We start from the raw sequence: 12,836 nt of genomic DNA, 5'->3' as shown, positions 1-12,836 counted from the left end.
GGGTCTAAGGCTACCAATGCAAAAACTTTTAAAACTTATTATTGATTGCTTTTATACCATAAGCTGGATAAACCTTTTACAGATTCTGAGAGCACTGTATAAATGTGTCAGGAGTAAATCCTTGATGAGTTTTTTTAGGGCTTCTTTCTGCAAACAGAGATGTTGCACCGTGCGGGACTAAATTCGCTCTGAGGGTAGGCGGGGTGCCTGATTTTTCGGGGAGTCTTTTTTGTAAGAGTTAAGAGATTTAAGTGCACAAAAAACTATAATTCTCAAAACTGTTGACAAATGTTTGACATTTATGACATTTATAGAGTGGGTGAATTTTTGTCAAAAGTGGAGTTAAATACTAAATTAAAAATATTGATAAATAGTTTTACATGTTAGAATGGATTTATTCGAACATACTCCCCGCCAGGGTGACTAAGGCTAAACCTATGAAACTAGAAAAGAGGAAAGAGAAGTAAGCAAATTATATTAGGTGGGGCTAGGAAATTTACTTACTTGCCTGATGGATCTAATAAGTTGTGTTTTTTGTCCGAAGTCGTAGAGTCCGAACCAGGCCATCATTGCTTGGTATTAGCTCTAAGACTCTTGCTAGCTCCCACTTTAGCGGGGGTAGGTGGGCGTCTATTATGAGTACTATATCATCTACTTGTACGGGACTTGGGGGAGTAAGAGTACACCACTTGGATCGAGATTGTATGGTTTGGAGGTATGTGACATTCCATTTCTTCCAAAACAATAATTGCATTTGAGACTATTTCTGGTAGAGGGACAGTCTGTTTTCTGGGATCTCTAAAATATTACTAGGCTCCGGTGGGGCTAATAGAGATTGACCCACCAAAAAATGGACAGGGCAAAGAAAGGAAAGATCTTCTGGGCATTCTGAGATCCTAAATAGTGGTCTAGAGTTAAGAATTGCCTCAATTTGGCATAGAATTGTATTGAAGGATTCGTAAGTGAGCACTGAGTTTCCGATCACACGACGGAGATGAAACTTAGCTGACTGAATGCCTCTTTCATGTATTCCTACACTTGTAGGATTAAGAGGGGTAGCGAACTTAAGAGTGATTTGGTTCTGATCTGCGAAGTCATTAATGGATGTTGTGTGGTCTTCATTCATAAAAAATTTATAGAGTTCATGGAGGTCGTTTTTTACCCCATAAAAATTAGTCGCATTGTCAGACCAGATACATGATGGGACTGACCTTCGTGCTATAAATCTTTTTAGTGCCAAAATATAGGCATGAGTAGTGAGGCCGGTTATTAGCTCAAGATGGCAACACTTAGTGGTGGTGCAAATGAAAAATGCTACATATGCTTTATAGGAAGCAGATCTACCGAGGTGAATCATTTCAACGTAAAATGTCCAGCATAGTCCACGGAGACAAATTGAAACGGCCTTGTGCCTGAAACACGGTTGTAGTGAAGATCAGACATAAACTGGGTACTGGGTGACTATTTTAGCTTTAAACCTGTGGCATACCACGCAGTTGTGAATTACTTTTTTTATTTGAGTTAAACTCTACAAAGGCCAAAATTTCATTCTAAAATGAGACACGACACACTTGTGGGCCCATGTGGAGTAGGGAGACGTGGATTTGATACATCATCAAAGATAAAATTCGATTCTTACTAGGAAGAATCATGGGATGTTTCTTATTGTAAGAGAGAAGGGAACGTTGGAAAGTCTACCTCCAACACGTAGTGTCGAATACTTCTGATCATAAAAAACATTTAGTTGCCTTGTGATGGGTAGCTCTTTCGGGGCAACAGACTCAGTAAAACACAGGTTTGAAATAAAAATAAATCTATTAAGTATATATATACAATAAATAAAAACTAAAAAAAAAGGAATTCTACGTTGTATACTTATAAAACAAAAATAAAACGAATTCTACGTTTCCGTCTGGGTCCCGCGATGAATGAATTTCCCGGCAAACGTCTATAAAAGAAAAGAAACTAATTAGTACTACTAATATACTCGCTTTCGCTTCAATTCAGAGAAAGCTCCGTATATGCTCGCAAACAAAATATTTAGCTGTGCAGACCCACGGCAATGTTCAATACACAATGCCGACGGGTTCCGCTTGGCTAAGGACAGAGTATGATCCTCAATACGGAAATCTCTGTCCCGATTGGTTCTGTGCAGATCCACGGTAATGCTCAATACGCAATACCGATGGGTTCCGCTTGGTTAGGGACAGAGTATGATCCTCAATACGGAACTATCTCTGTCCAGAATGTCTCGCTGGTTCACTACACCGGCGAGTCAGGGAGCCTAGAGCGCTAGCTACAAGACTGTCTAATTCCGCTATTCACACGCCTTAAATAGCCGTCCTGAATCCCACTACGAAGTCACGTCGTAGAAGTGGATGCGCAAATATTGACACTCCCACGGTTCGAACTGTTAAACGATCAAAGCATCGTTACAGCCTAAGCGATCTCTTCGAGAGAGGTTTTCCACTTTTTAATTCTGATAGTTCCCTGTGAAATGATCGTAATTGAAGGTATCGTACAATGCTTAGAGTTGCCGCTTTAATTTCTTCATTCTGTAGGGAAGACGAGAGAAATGAGGGATTAGAGGTTTTATTCTTCAGATTTTTGATAAATCTAGAAACATAGGCCAATACTCTTTGCATGCGAGAGAAATTCGAAAACTTAAAGAAAATGAATTCTAAGGTTTCATTGACTTGTATTTCAAGGGAGGCCGTGGTTAATGTAACTTGTGTTGATCGAATCTCGGTTAAGTTTTGTGTGATGAGAATAATCTTAAACTGGGAAAAATCAAGAGGGTGCTTAATAAGAAACTCTGGGCCTGACAGCCGTAACATTGAGAGTTTGGAATTGGGTGTAATGTCCCTGGGACGAGTCGGAATATCTGCTACGTTTAGTTGACACGGAATGTGATGAAAAGAGTAATCCTTACTTAGGGCAATAATCTTCTGCACACGATTATGAACATAATGATTCAACGAAAGCCTTTTATTCAAAATCCAACTAAAAACTACTAATGAGTCGCTATAAATATGAGTTTGTGCGATCGGCCAATTCCTCCTCAATGCATTCGAAATTGATTGAGTTAAAATAACTCCGATTAACACAGCATTCAACTCTAAGCGAGGTATTGTAAGATTTTGTTTAGCAGAAGCTATTCGAGATTTGGAAGATACCAAACGAGAGGAGACAGAGTAATCCTCGTACACTACGCGCAGATAGGTACATGTTGCAAATATCTTAAAGGAGCTATCACAGAAGGTGTGAAGTTGAACATCTATAATTTGTTTATCTAATACTAAACATCTGGGGAATTTGAAAAGGGGAATGGGTTGAAAACCATCAAGTAAAATTTTCCAATCATTTAACCATTCTGGATCGAAGATCGGTTCGTCTCAACTAAGTTTAGCCTGCCATAAACATTGCAAAAGGATTTTGGAAGAGGCAGTGATATAACCGGCTAAATTCATTTGATCGAAAGTAGACATCAGAATACTAAGCACCTTTCTCTTAGTGATTGACTGGCCTAAATCAAAATTTGGTAGTGAAAATGAGAATGTATCTGATTGTTGAATGTATCCATTTAACTCCGAGGAGTTTCGAAGAAGAATCACCTAAGTTATGGGTTAAGGGCGTCGAACTTTTGAGGCCATGTCTTCTCAAAAACTCTTCGTTGTTCGAGGAAACTGTGTGGAGATTAAAACCGTGCTTACCTAACAAGATTTTAAGTTGAGAGAATAAGAGTTCTAATTCTTCTAAAGAGTCACATCCACCTAAAATATCATCTACATAACTAGAATACAAGAGAGTGTCACAGCATTGTTTAAATAGGACTAGTTAGACAATCCTTATGGAACAAACGTTTGACTTTTATTCTGCCGTCACATGGCGGCCTCTAGTCATAAATTTAAAAAACTATTAACAGAAACTTAATTCTCTGCAGGATTCTATTCGAGTATATTTTTGCCTGTCTCCTAACTAAGGCAAACCTGTACACGGATGCCAGATTGTGAAGAAAATATAAAACTTTAATAAAATGCTTATTGTTATTATCGTTGTATGCGTCTAGTGAAAGATAACTTGACTATTTCGAGCGAATATTTCAAATTGTTTTTATACTTTGAGACTTGCTAAATCTAAATCGGTTAGTAATCTATTTATATGAAGTAGGTAAATGCTACCTTTTTTAATTTTTTATTAGTTTACCAGATATTTAATTTGGTTATATGATTTGCTAGAAAAGGATTAAATATTTAATTGAAATAGACTCGATTGCTATCGTCTTAGAACACTAATGCAGAGGTTTATTTTTTAGTCAAGACTTAAGTTTTATCATTGTTTAAAAAAGAAAATCTGTTTAAACAATGGTTTTATGTATGTTTTGAGAAAATTAAATTTTCAATCTTTTAATCTTTAAAATGACGTTTGAAAATATAGTAAACTTATAGGTATGGTTTTTTGATAATGCTTTTGAAACAAATAAACACATCGATATGCCACAACAAGAGGCAACACATATTTAGGGAAAAATTAATCTATGTGTTGGGATAAAAGGAATAATAAAACAACATTTTAATAAATAGTATCCTTTATTTTATTTATTTATGTATTTTATGATATAAACACCATTTTTGTATTTCTGTTTACATAAATGAGAATGTTTTTTTCAATCAACTCGCCCGATTTGAGCTGTTTATTAATGAAATAATTTTAAATTACAAAGTGATAGATATTGCAAAAATTAAATTCACATTATTTTAATAGCTATATACCACTTATCAAAATTCTAATATCTACACATAGACAATATTAACGAAATAATAATTCAAGATAAAAAAAAAACAAAACAAAATTGTTTACATTAATAGTTATAGAAATTGATTGTAACATTGTTTTCATGAACTAAAATAAGCCATGTATGTATTGCGAAACACTATTGGCACTGGTTGAGGTTGTTTTGCTATCTTATACGTATAAAAAACGCGTGGTGTCGTTAACAAACCTTCCTCTTCTACCTCACTATATTTTTTTGGTTTGCATTTAGATATTTATTTTTGGACAAAATGCTTACTGGAAAGAAATTCTTTTTTAAATCGGGTAGCTCCAGACTTTCCAATGCAGCATTACCTACAACAATATTATTATTAACACAACTTAAAAAAAACAACTTTCTGCACAATAAAGTAAAAAAATAATTTAAGTTCTGTATTCAAAATATAAATAACTTCGCAGTTGTGCCAATATATGTTTATATATATATATATATATATATATATATATATATATATATATATATATATATATATATATATATATATATATATATATATGTATATATATATGTATAAGAGTAAGAAAAAAGAAATTTTTTAGATAGGAAAAAAAAAGATCCCATAGGACTATCAGAAACTAGTCATATGGGATCTAGTCTTTCACCCATTCTAAGTAGCTATGTCATGGATGATGTTATCAGTGATTGTGATTGTATCAACAATTGCACTTTTTTCATTCCTTTTTTTTAAAGATATGTAGATGATTTAGTTTTGGCACTTCCTAAACACAAAATTATTGAAATAGTCAACATTTTCAAGTATCATAATAAACATATACAATTTACAGTTGAGGAAGAGATAGACAATTCTCTAGTTCCTTAGAGTAGGTTTCAAGTCCAGTGCTTTATACAGGTTGGTGAATTGTTTGCAGTTGGTAAGTTTGGTATGGTTGATTCGTAGTCTTGTAATAGTCGATGCTTCTCTTATAGTTATGAAGTCTAGGGAGAGATGACCAATAAAAGATTGAAGTTTATGAAAAGTTGTTTTGCTCTTTTGTTCTAAGTTTTGTCAAGTATCCTCTACCGACTTTTTTAAAACGAATTTCGAGATTCGTTAGCTAGTTGAATTGGCATGGTTGGTAGCTTATTTGGCACAATGATCTGCTGTTTTATTACCAGTAATTCCGGTGTGAGAAGGCAGCCATATGAGAGAGACTGTTACATCGTAAGCAGAGAGATTTTGGTATTATGTCATGAATGTTTTGAACTAATAGGTGCTCAGTGAAAATTGTATTGACTAAATGGATATATGAAAGTTAATCTGAACAAATAGTTTAGAACAAAGGTTAGAAGATTCAAGTTTGTTAAAAAAAGTGAGTGAGGTGTATATTGAAGGGAGATCTTTAGCCCAGAGGGGAAGTAAAGGTAGAAGAAATGAACTAGTCAGAAAAAGGTCAATATTTTTAAGTAGTGGACAAATTAATTGAGGTATAGGTTCTATGATAAGGTGTTGGTTATTGTTAGTGGAAGAAGACGGATGTTGATGCAGCATACGAAAGTAGAAGTGATTATCGTCTTGGGTAGGAGAAAGTTCATTAGATTCACGGTATACACTCTCAATAGGACTAAAGCGAAAAGCGCTCAGAAGTAGTTTTATTGGCACCCCATTGAAGATGACTGAGGGTTTTAAAAATGTTCAACCTTTTAAAACAATTGATTTTAAGTTCAGAGATTTGATGTTTTCAATTTAATCTGGAGTCAAACATAAAACCGAGAATTTTACAATAATTAACAACAGAAAGTAGAGAATTGGTAAATAAAATTTGGGGTAAGGGAGTGGAAATCCCTATGGAAAATTTTATTAATTTGGTTTTGCTCTCAGAGAGTGATAATCTTAGTTCGTTAGATTTACTACACTTTGTATAAGTTTATATGAGGTTGAGACAGATTTAACATGGCAGTAAATGATTAGGTCATCAGCGTATTGAACATATTTGATGGGAGGCAAATTTCGTTGATGGCAAGAATGAATAAAGTTAAACTTAATACAGATTCTAAAGGGACACCTTAATTTTGAGGAAGAGATTGAAAAAGTTTACCCTTGGCAAGGACTTTAAAGATTCTTTCAATTAGATATTTTTTTACAAATGAGAAAATATTACCATTTAAATTATAGTGGGAGATTTTGTCAATGATTGCTTTTCTGGAGATTAAATAAAATGCCCCTTCAATGTTAAGTACAGTTGCTACGACATCTTGTTGATTATAGATTGCTTAAGAAATGTGTGTGTACAAAAAGAGTGTACATATGTGAAATTATGAATATAATTTCGGTGTATGAGGACTGTATTACATAGGGTTGGTTCAAATAAGTTAGGATATGTGGCAAAAGGTTATACAGACTATATCAAATTAATTTTATATAAAGTCTTACCAATTCTTCTGCTGCACATATACACACTCGCGGTATTTAGAGGCTTTCAGTCGCGGTTGTTCTTCATACGGGGAAACTGTCCGGTTACCGGTTTCTGAAGACGTGTTTCGCGGTACTAACACTTAGATCACGATATAGAGCACATTTTTCGTCTGTACACGATTAAAATAGTATTTTCGGTATTTTTCGCGTAACTACATGCGAGAGAGTTAGAGTGGAGAAAAAGCGCGGTAAGTCTGTACCAAGCGATAGATAGCGATAGAGAGATTATACGTCTGCCTAATAGGACTCAGCAGACGAAAGAGAGGACGACTGTTTCTAGCAACAGTCAGCAGTCAAGTGTACAACTGTCTGTATTTCTAATGGAGTGGGGTTAAAATGTGAGTAGGAAGGGTTGGAGAACGGGAAATAATTGTAAAATTGTGGTAGAATGGTAGCTAGTAATAGAGTGAAAAAATGACATGTCATGAAGACAAAAACGATTTGTCTTCATGACATAACCCGTTTGTGTTCGTTTGTTCTTTGTAATGATCTTTCTTTTATCTTAGTATAGATTAGGGCAAGATCTTTCATTAACGATTGTCAGCGGTATGTCAGTGGTAAATTTACTGGCTTCATTTAGAGGGTCGTTGGTGCCTAAGGAATTTTCGAGAAATTTTTCAAGATTATTCTAGAAAACCCTAATTTTTGTGTTTTTATAGGATTTGAGTGCAGCTTTTAGTTCGAAATAGTTTATACGAGAGTTCGGATAATTGGTATCTTGTGAAACTGAGGATGAATAATGAAAGGGCGAAGGAAGAAAAGAGTATATATGGTTAGGTTCAGATTTGTTGCAAAACTTTTCTTTTAAATTTTCGGCCAGAATCTTGGCTGTCTCTTAATTGTCAAGGATAACCTTTCGATTAAAAAAGAGATTGGAGATTTTAAGGTTATTTTTTATTAACAATTTTTTTTCCACACTGGGCTAGTATTTGAAGTACATAAAGTTTTCTTACTTAATTAAATATCGTGTCTAAATTTGGCAAAAGATGAAGTAAAAATATACAGAGAGCAGAAAAAATGAATAAATGCGAGAGAAATAGAGAAATTCTATTCATCATGTATGCTGTGATTAGATTTGATATCAGATTTATCAGAGGATGCACTTATATATACTCTTGTAAGTCGGAGGTAGGCTGTTCTTTTAACTTTTTTAAGATTCTAGTAATACGGTTTTTAGTGATCTTTTCCTTGTACCTATGTAGAGCTGCAATAAGTCCTTTTGAATACCATCTATGTTGGAGGATTTTTAAGCTTCTTGTAGTGGGGTGATACATACAAAAGAGTTCTCAAGAAATGTAATAAGTTGCGTGGAATTGAGTGTAAAATTAGATCATTTTTATAGCGGAAATATAATATCCGATTATATAATTTCGATACCACCCAAAGTGGTATCGAAATGGAAAATGGTGGAAAATTCCGAAGGAGGAAAAGAACTTAATAGAGCAAGAATACCGGATGAAGATAGAATGGTAGGAGTATCAGGAGGACTGTCATTGAAGTGTCCCCTTTTTTGTCCTACTGCCAACATGGGCTTTGAATTAGTACGACGAGGGATGGATAAATCCATAATGGCAGCCAGGATGGGTATGTAGTTAACGGAGATGGACTCAATTTCCGAAGATAGAAATTCTTTTGATGAAGTTAAGGATTTAGGATTAAGGACTCCTTAGAGTCAGCTGAAAATGAAAAAGAGGGAGGAACATTAGCTGCAATGAGTGTGTGATCTGGTGATTCATCTTCGTCGATGAATTACTCTATCTGTTTAACACTGTTTAAATCTTTAAAATCCGTGAGGAACTTTAAAAAGGGTGTTTAACCTTTGACAGTTATTTGACGTTTTTTGAATCGATTATTTGAAGCTTTATTTGTAAACTTCAACATTTTATTAAAAAAACAGTTTGAAAAAGTGCTTTTTAGCTTCTAAACATTTATACTACTTTTGATATTTTTTATGTCATACGGCTGTACGTAGACTCAATGAAAAGCTGGTGTAAAAGCACAATTAAAAAAAAAACAGAAATTTCCATAACCAATAACAAGAAACAAGCTGAGATATTGCAGCGGACAGATCTCCCTTGCATTTTTCTGTGGCGATATTTTACGAGTACCATTATTTTAATGTTTCAAAACTAATTTACTTCTTCACTGTGTATGCTATTGATAAATCGAATTATAAAATTAGATATTCTTTTACAATGTTCAATTTTCAGCTCTTGATGTTAATAAACAATGAAAATATTTGCAATTTCTTAAACAAGAAAAAAAAATGCTATTTGATTTCCTCTGGGCAATAGAAGGTTTTGGTTTTTTTTAAATGTTTAGCTTTATATTGAGCCTAGATACAAGTGTAACACATAAAAAAGTCAAAGTTATTAGAAATTTTTATATGCTAAAAATTTGTTATTCTTCAAACTGATATTTAAAAACAAATTTAATATAATCTTGATGTTTGTTTTTAATAATTTAAAACGAAGCCATAAAAATCGATTTCTATTTACAAAATAACCCTAGAGTGACTGTTTGGACAAGTACAGTTTTTTAAATAATCGGACTCACAAATTGAATAACTCATAAACTGTATGGTCGTTCTGTATGATATTTAGCACCCTTTAAAAACTCATTAACTGCCATAATTTTAAATAGTTGTATTACATATCGTTATGCAAAAAAGAAAGTTATTTATATGTATATTATTTATATTTATATTAACATTTATAAATTTTACTTTAAAAATAAGGGTTTTTAAATTATCTCGGTCAATTCTTTATGTAATTTAATTATAAAAATCTCAATATTAGAGAACATTTTATGATCTATAACTTTTATTTTAATCATATATCTCTAACATGAATAAGAAACGTTTTATGCGCATACACTTTTTTCACTTTTTACGATTGTTTAATAAAAAAGCAAAGCAAAATTAGCTGTAGTCTTCACATAATTGTCATCAGCTACCCCTCATATACCTTTTTGAGACTTTAAATATCTGTTTAAGATTTTTTCACCTTTTATTAGAGTTGTAGATCATAAAAAGTTATGTAATTTTTGAGAGTATCCAAATTAAAATACATGAAACTATTAACCAAAATAGTTGCAAAAAAACCTTATTTTTGCAGTTATTTATAAATTATAATAACTCTTTTTTTGCGCAAAGACATGTAACATAGCTCCTGGAAATTATGGAAATGAATAAGTTATTAAAGTGCGCTAAATATCAATCAGAGCAAATAGTTTATAGGTTATTTATTCTGTTTATAAACATTTAAAATAACGTTGATATCGTTTATGCCACAAACTTATTTATGCTTATGAAAAACTGGTGAAAAACACACTTTCTAAAAAAAATAGAATCTTCTATGACCATTACTAGGCAAGAGAGCATTTTATATTTAAAACCAAAGCATTTTATTCTTAAAATCATACTTCCATTGTCTATCAACAGTAAGAGCTGAAAATTGAAGGGACACTAAATGAAGATCTGAATTGTGCGTTCCAACTTACATATGGCATATGCGGTAAAGAAGCAAAAATTTATAACCCGTTAAAATGATGGTATTCGTAAAATACCGCTTCGGAAAAGTAGAATGGAGAACCATTTGAGCTCGGTTTTTTTTTGATTTGAACTTTTTCAAAATGAAGGGCGATTGCAAAATTTGCAATATCTTGGCTTCTGTGGCACGTAAAACATAATTTTTTTTCAAACTGGGATAGCTCAACAAAAAGTTGTTTACATAATCGCTTTCTACGATAAACAAATCGTCACTATTTTTATTAGTTACATTACATACCATTATGCAAAAACAAAGTTATTAAAATTTATAAATTTCTGCAAAATCAAGGGTTTTTTGCAACTATTTTGGTGAATTCTTTATATATTTTAATTTAGAAACTCACAAACGGAAGAACTTTTTGAATCTACAATTTTATTTTAACTATTTTTCTCTAAACTGGATAAAAAACGTTTATAGCCAAAATCACCTGTATGTCTTTACAGATTTATTATTAACTAACCCTCATATATCTTTTAGAATCTTCAAATATCAGTATAAAATTTTTACGTGAAACCAATAATTTTTTCCCAGATGGACCTTTGTATAAATTAGTTCTCCGATAAAGATGAACTTATTTCTACTTTTCAATACAATAACTAAAAATAGCTACAGAAATACATATTTAAATATCTAATACTTTGTTTATGTTTATTAACTTGATATTTATTCACTAATTTGTTTTTCCGAAGTTTATTATATCATAATTATAATACCAAAGAAAACGTAAAATTCAAATTAATGCATCTCGAATATGACGCGTGCACCCTGGCGATAATAAAAAATGATGAATGAAAAAAAAATAAACATTTTTTCAAGTTAATTGCGTAACGAAAACGGTGTAAAATAAAAGAATGTAAAAAAAGTTTCTATTTACTTACCAGAGTGTAATATCCATGTTTGACAAGCCGAAGGATTTTTTGTCGGAAATCTGAACATTCTTAATCCATGAATTTTGTATGGTGATAAACCACATTTGTAATAACAACAACTATTTCCAGCCATCTGTAAAAAACCATTTATTTATTATGGAAGTAACATTACTTTAATTTAAAATCACTTTTTTCAAATAATATCGAATTATGTATTATCCGGTAAAATTTATTTCTAAATACCTAATTTGTTCATTTCTCATACAAATGTTCTTTTTGTTTTAAACACATAGAATTAAATTGTTCTACTTACCTCGGACCAAATGTTTGTAATACACTTCCAAATAAAATAAAATATTTAAATTCTTTAAACTTATTTAGATATAGGAAAATTTAGAAGTCACAGCACGTTTATGTAGGTACAATTTTAGTTGACACGATATTTACTATGTAGTTGATAGTAATAACTCTATTTTAAATGAATACCTGTGATCCATGTTCTGTTTTTGTAACATTTTTATTTGTAACTAAACCTGTCGCTACTATGTCAGTGAAATATTGCAACGCTGGTGAATTTAATTCAGTGGATCAAAAATGGACGTTTAGTTTAGTGCTTAACTTTTTCACATAACACCATCTAGTATAATGTATATCAAACAAACAATGGTATATTAAAATCTATTGAGACAGAAAGAGTGGTGACATCTAGTGACTGTCTCAATTAGAATCAAACAAATTTATACATTGCGTTGGCTAACTAGTCCTATTTAAACAATGGTCACAGGCTAAAGAAAAATCATCCTTATTATTGCCCGCAATGTGTTTAAGAACCCTAGTGGCGAGAAATGGAGATGAGCATAAACCAAAAGGAACTCTAGTGAGCTTCAATGCATTGAATGGCATTTCTGGTGAGTCACGCCAGAGAAAATTGAGTAGGTGTAACAACTGTCTACGCATATCTGCATATACATAGATTGGATATCTGCTATTAAAACTTGAGTGAATGTGCGACATCTTAAAAGAATATCAATAAGAAGAGGTTGGATTAAAAACCCTTTATCCAGTTGATCATTAAGACAACCTAAAGGAGTTTTATTATCTGGATCAAATACTAGCCGTACATTTGTACTAGAGTCATTTTTTCTGACTGGAAAGTGGAGTAAATAATA

The 12,836-nt window shown here is 32.5% G+C and overlaps 1 protein-coding gene across 1 annotated transcript; it reads right to left on the bottom strand.

Annotated features, from left to right (window-relative positions):
- Positions 1 to 760: 760 nt before the first annotated feature.
- Positions 761 to 1,126, bottom strand: LOC140451610 (uncharacterized). The gene has a single exon (XM_072545457.1). The coding sequence runs from the start codon at positions 1,124 to 1,126 to the stop codon at positions 761 to 763; it is 366 nt and encodes a 121-aa protein (XP_072401558.1).
- Between the last annotated feature and the right edge of the window lie 11,710 nt (positions 1,127 to 12,836).

The sequence above is a fragment of the Diabrotica undecimpunctata genome, chromosome 10 (genome assembly GCF_040954645.1).
Source record: "Diabrotica undecimpunctata isolate CICGRU chromosome 10, icDiaUnde3, whole genome shotgun sequence".
Classification (NCBI taxonomy): domain Eukaryota; kingdom Metazoa; phylum Arthropoda; class Insecta; order Coleoptera; family Chrysomelidae; genus Diabrotica; species Diabrotica undecimpunctata.
The sequence above is the reverse complement of the archived record's forward strand: the minus strand, read 5'-3'. Positions and strand labels throughout refer to the sequence as shown.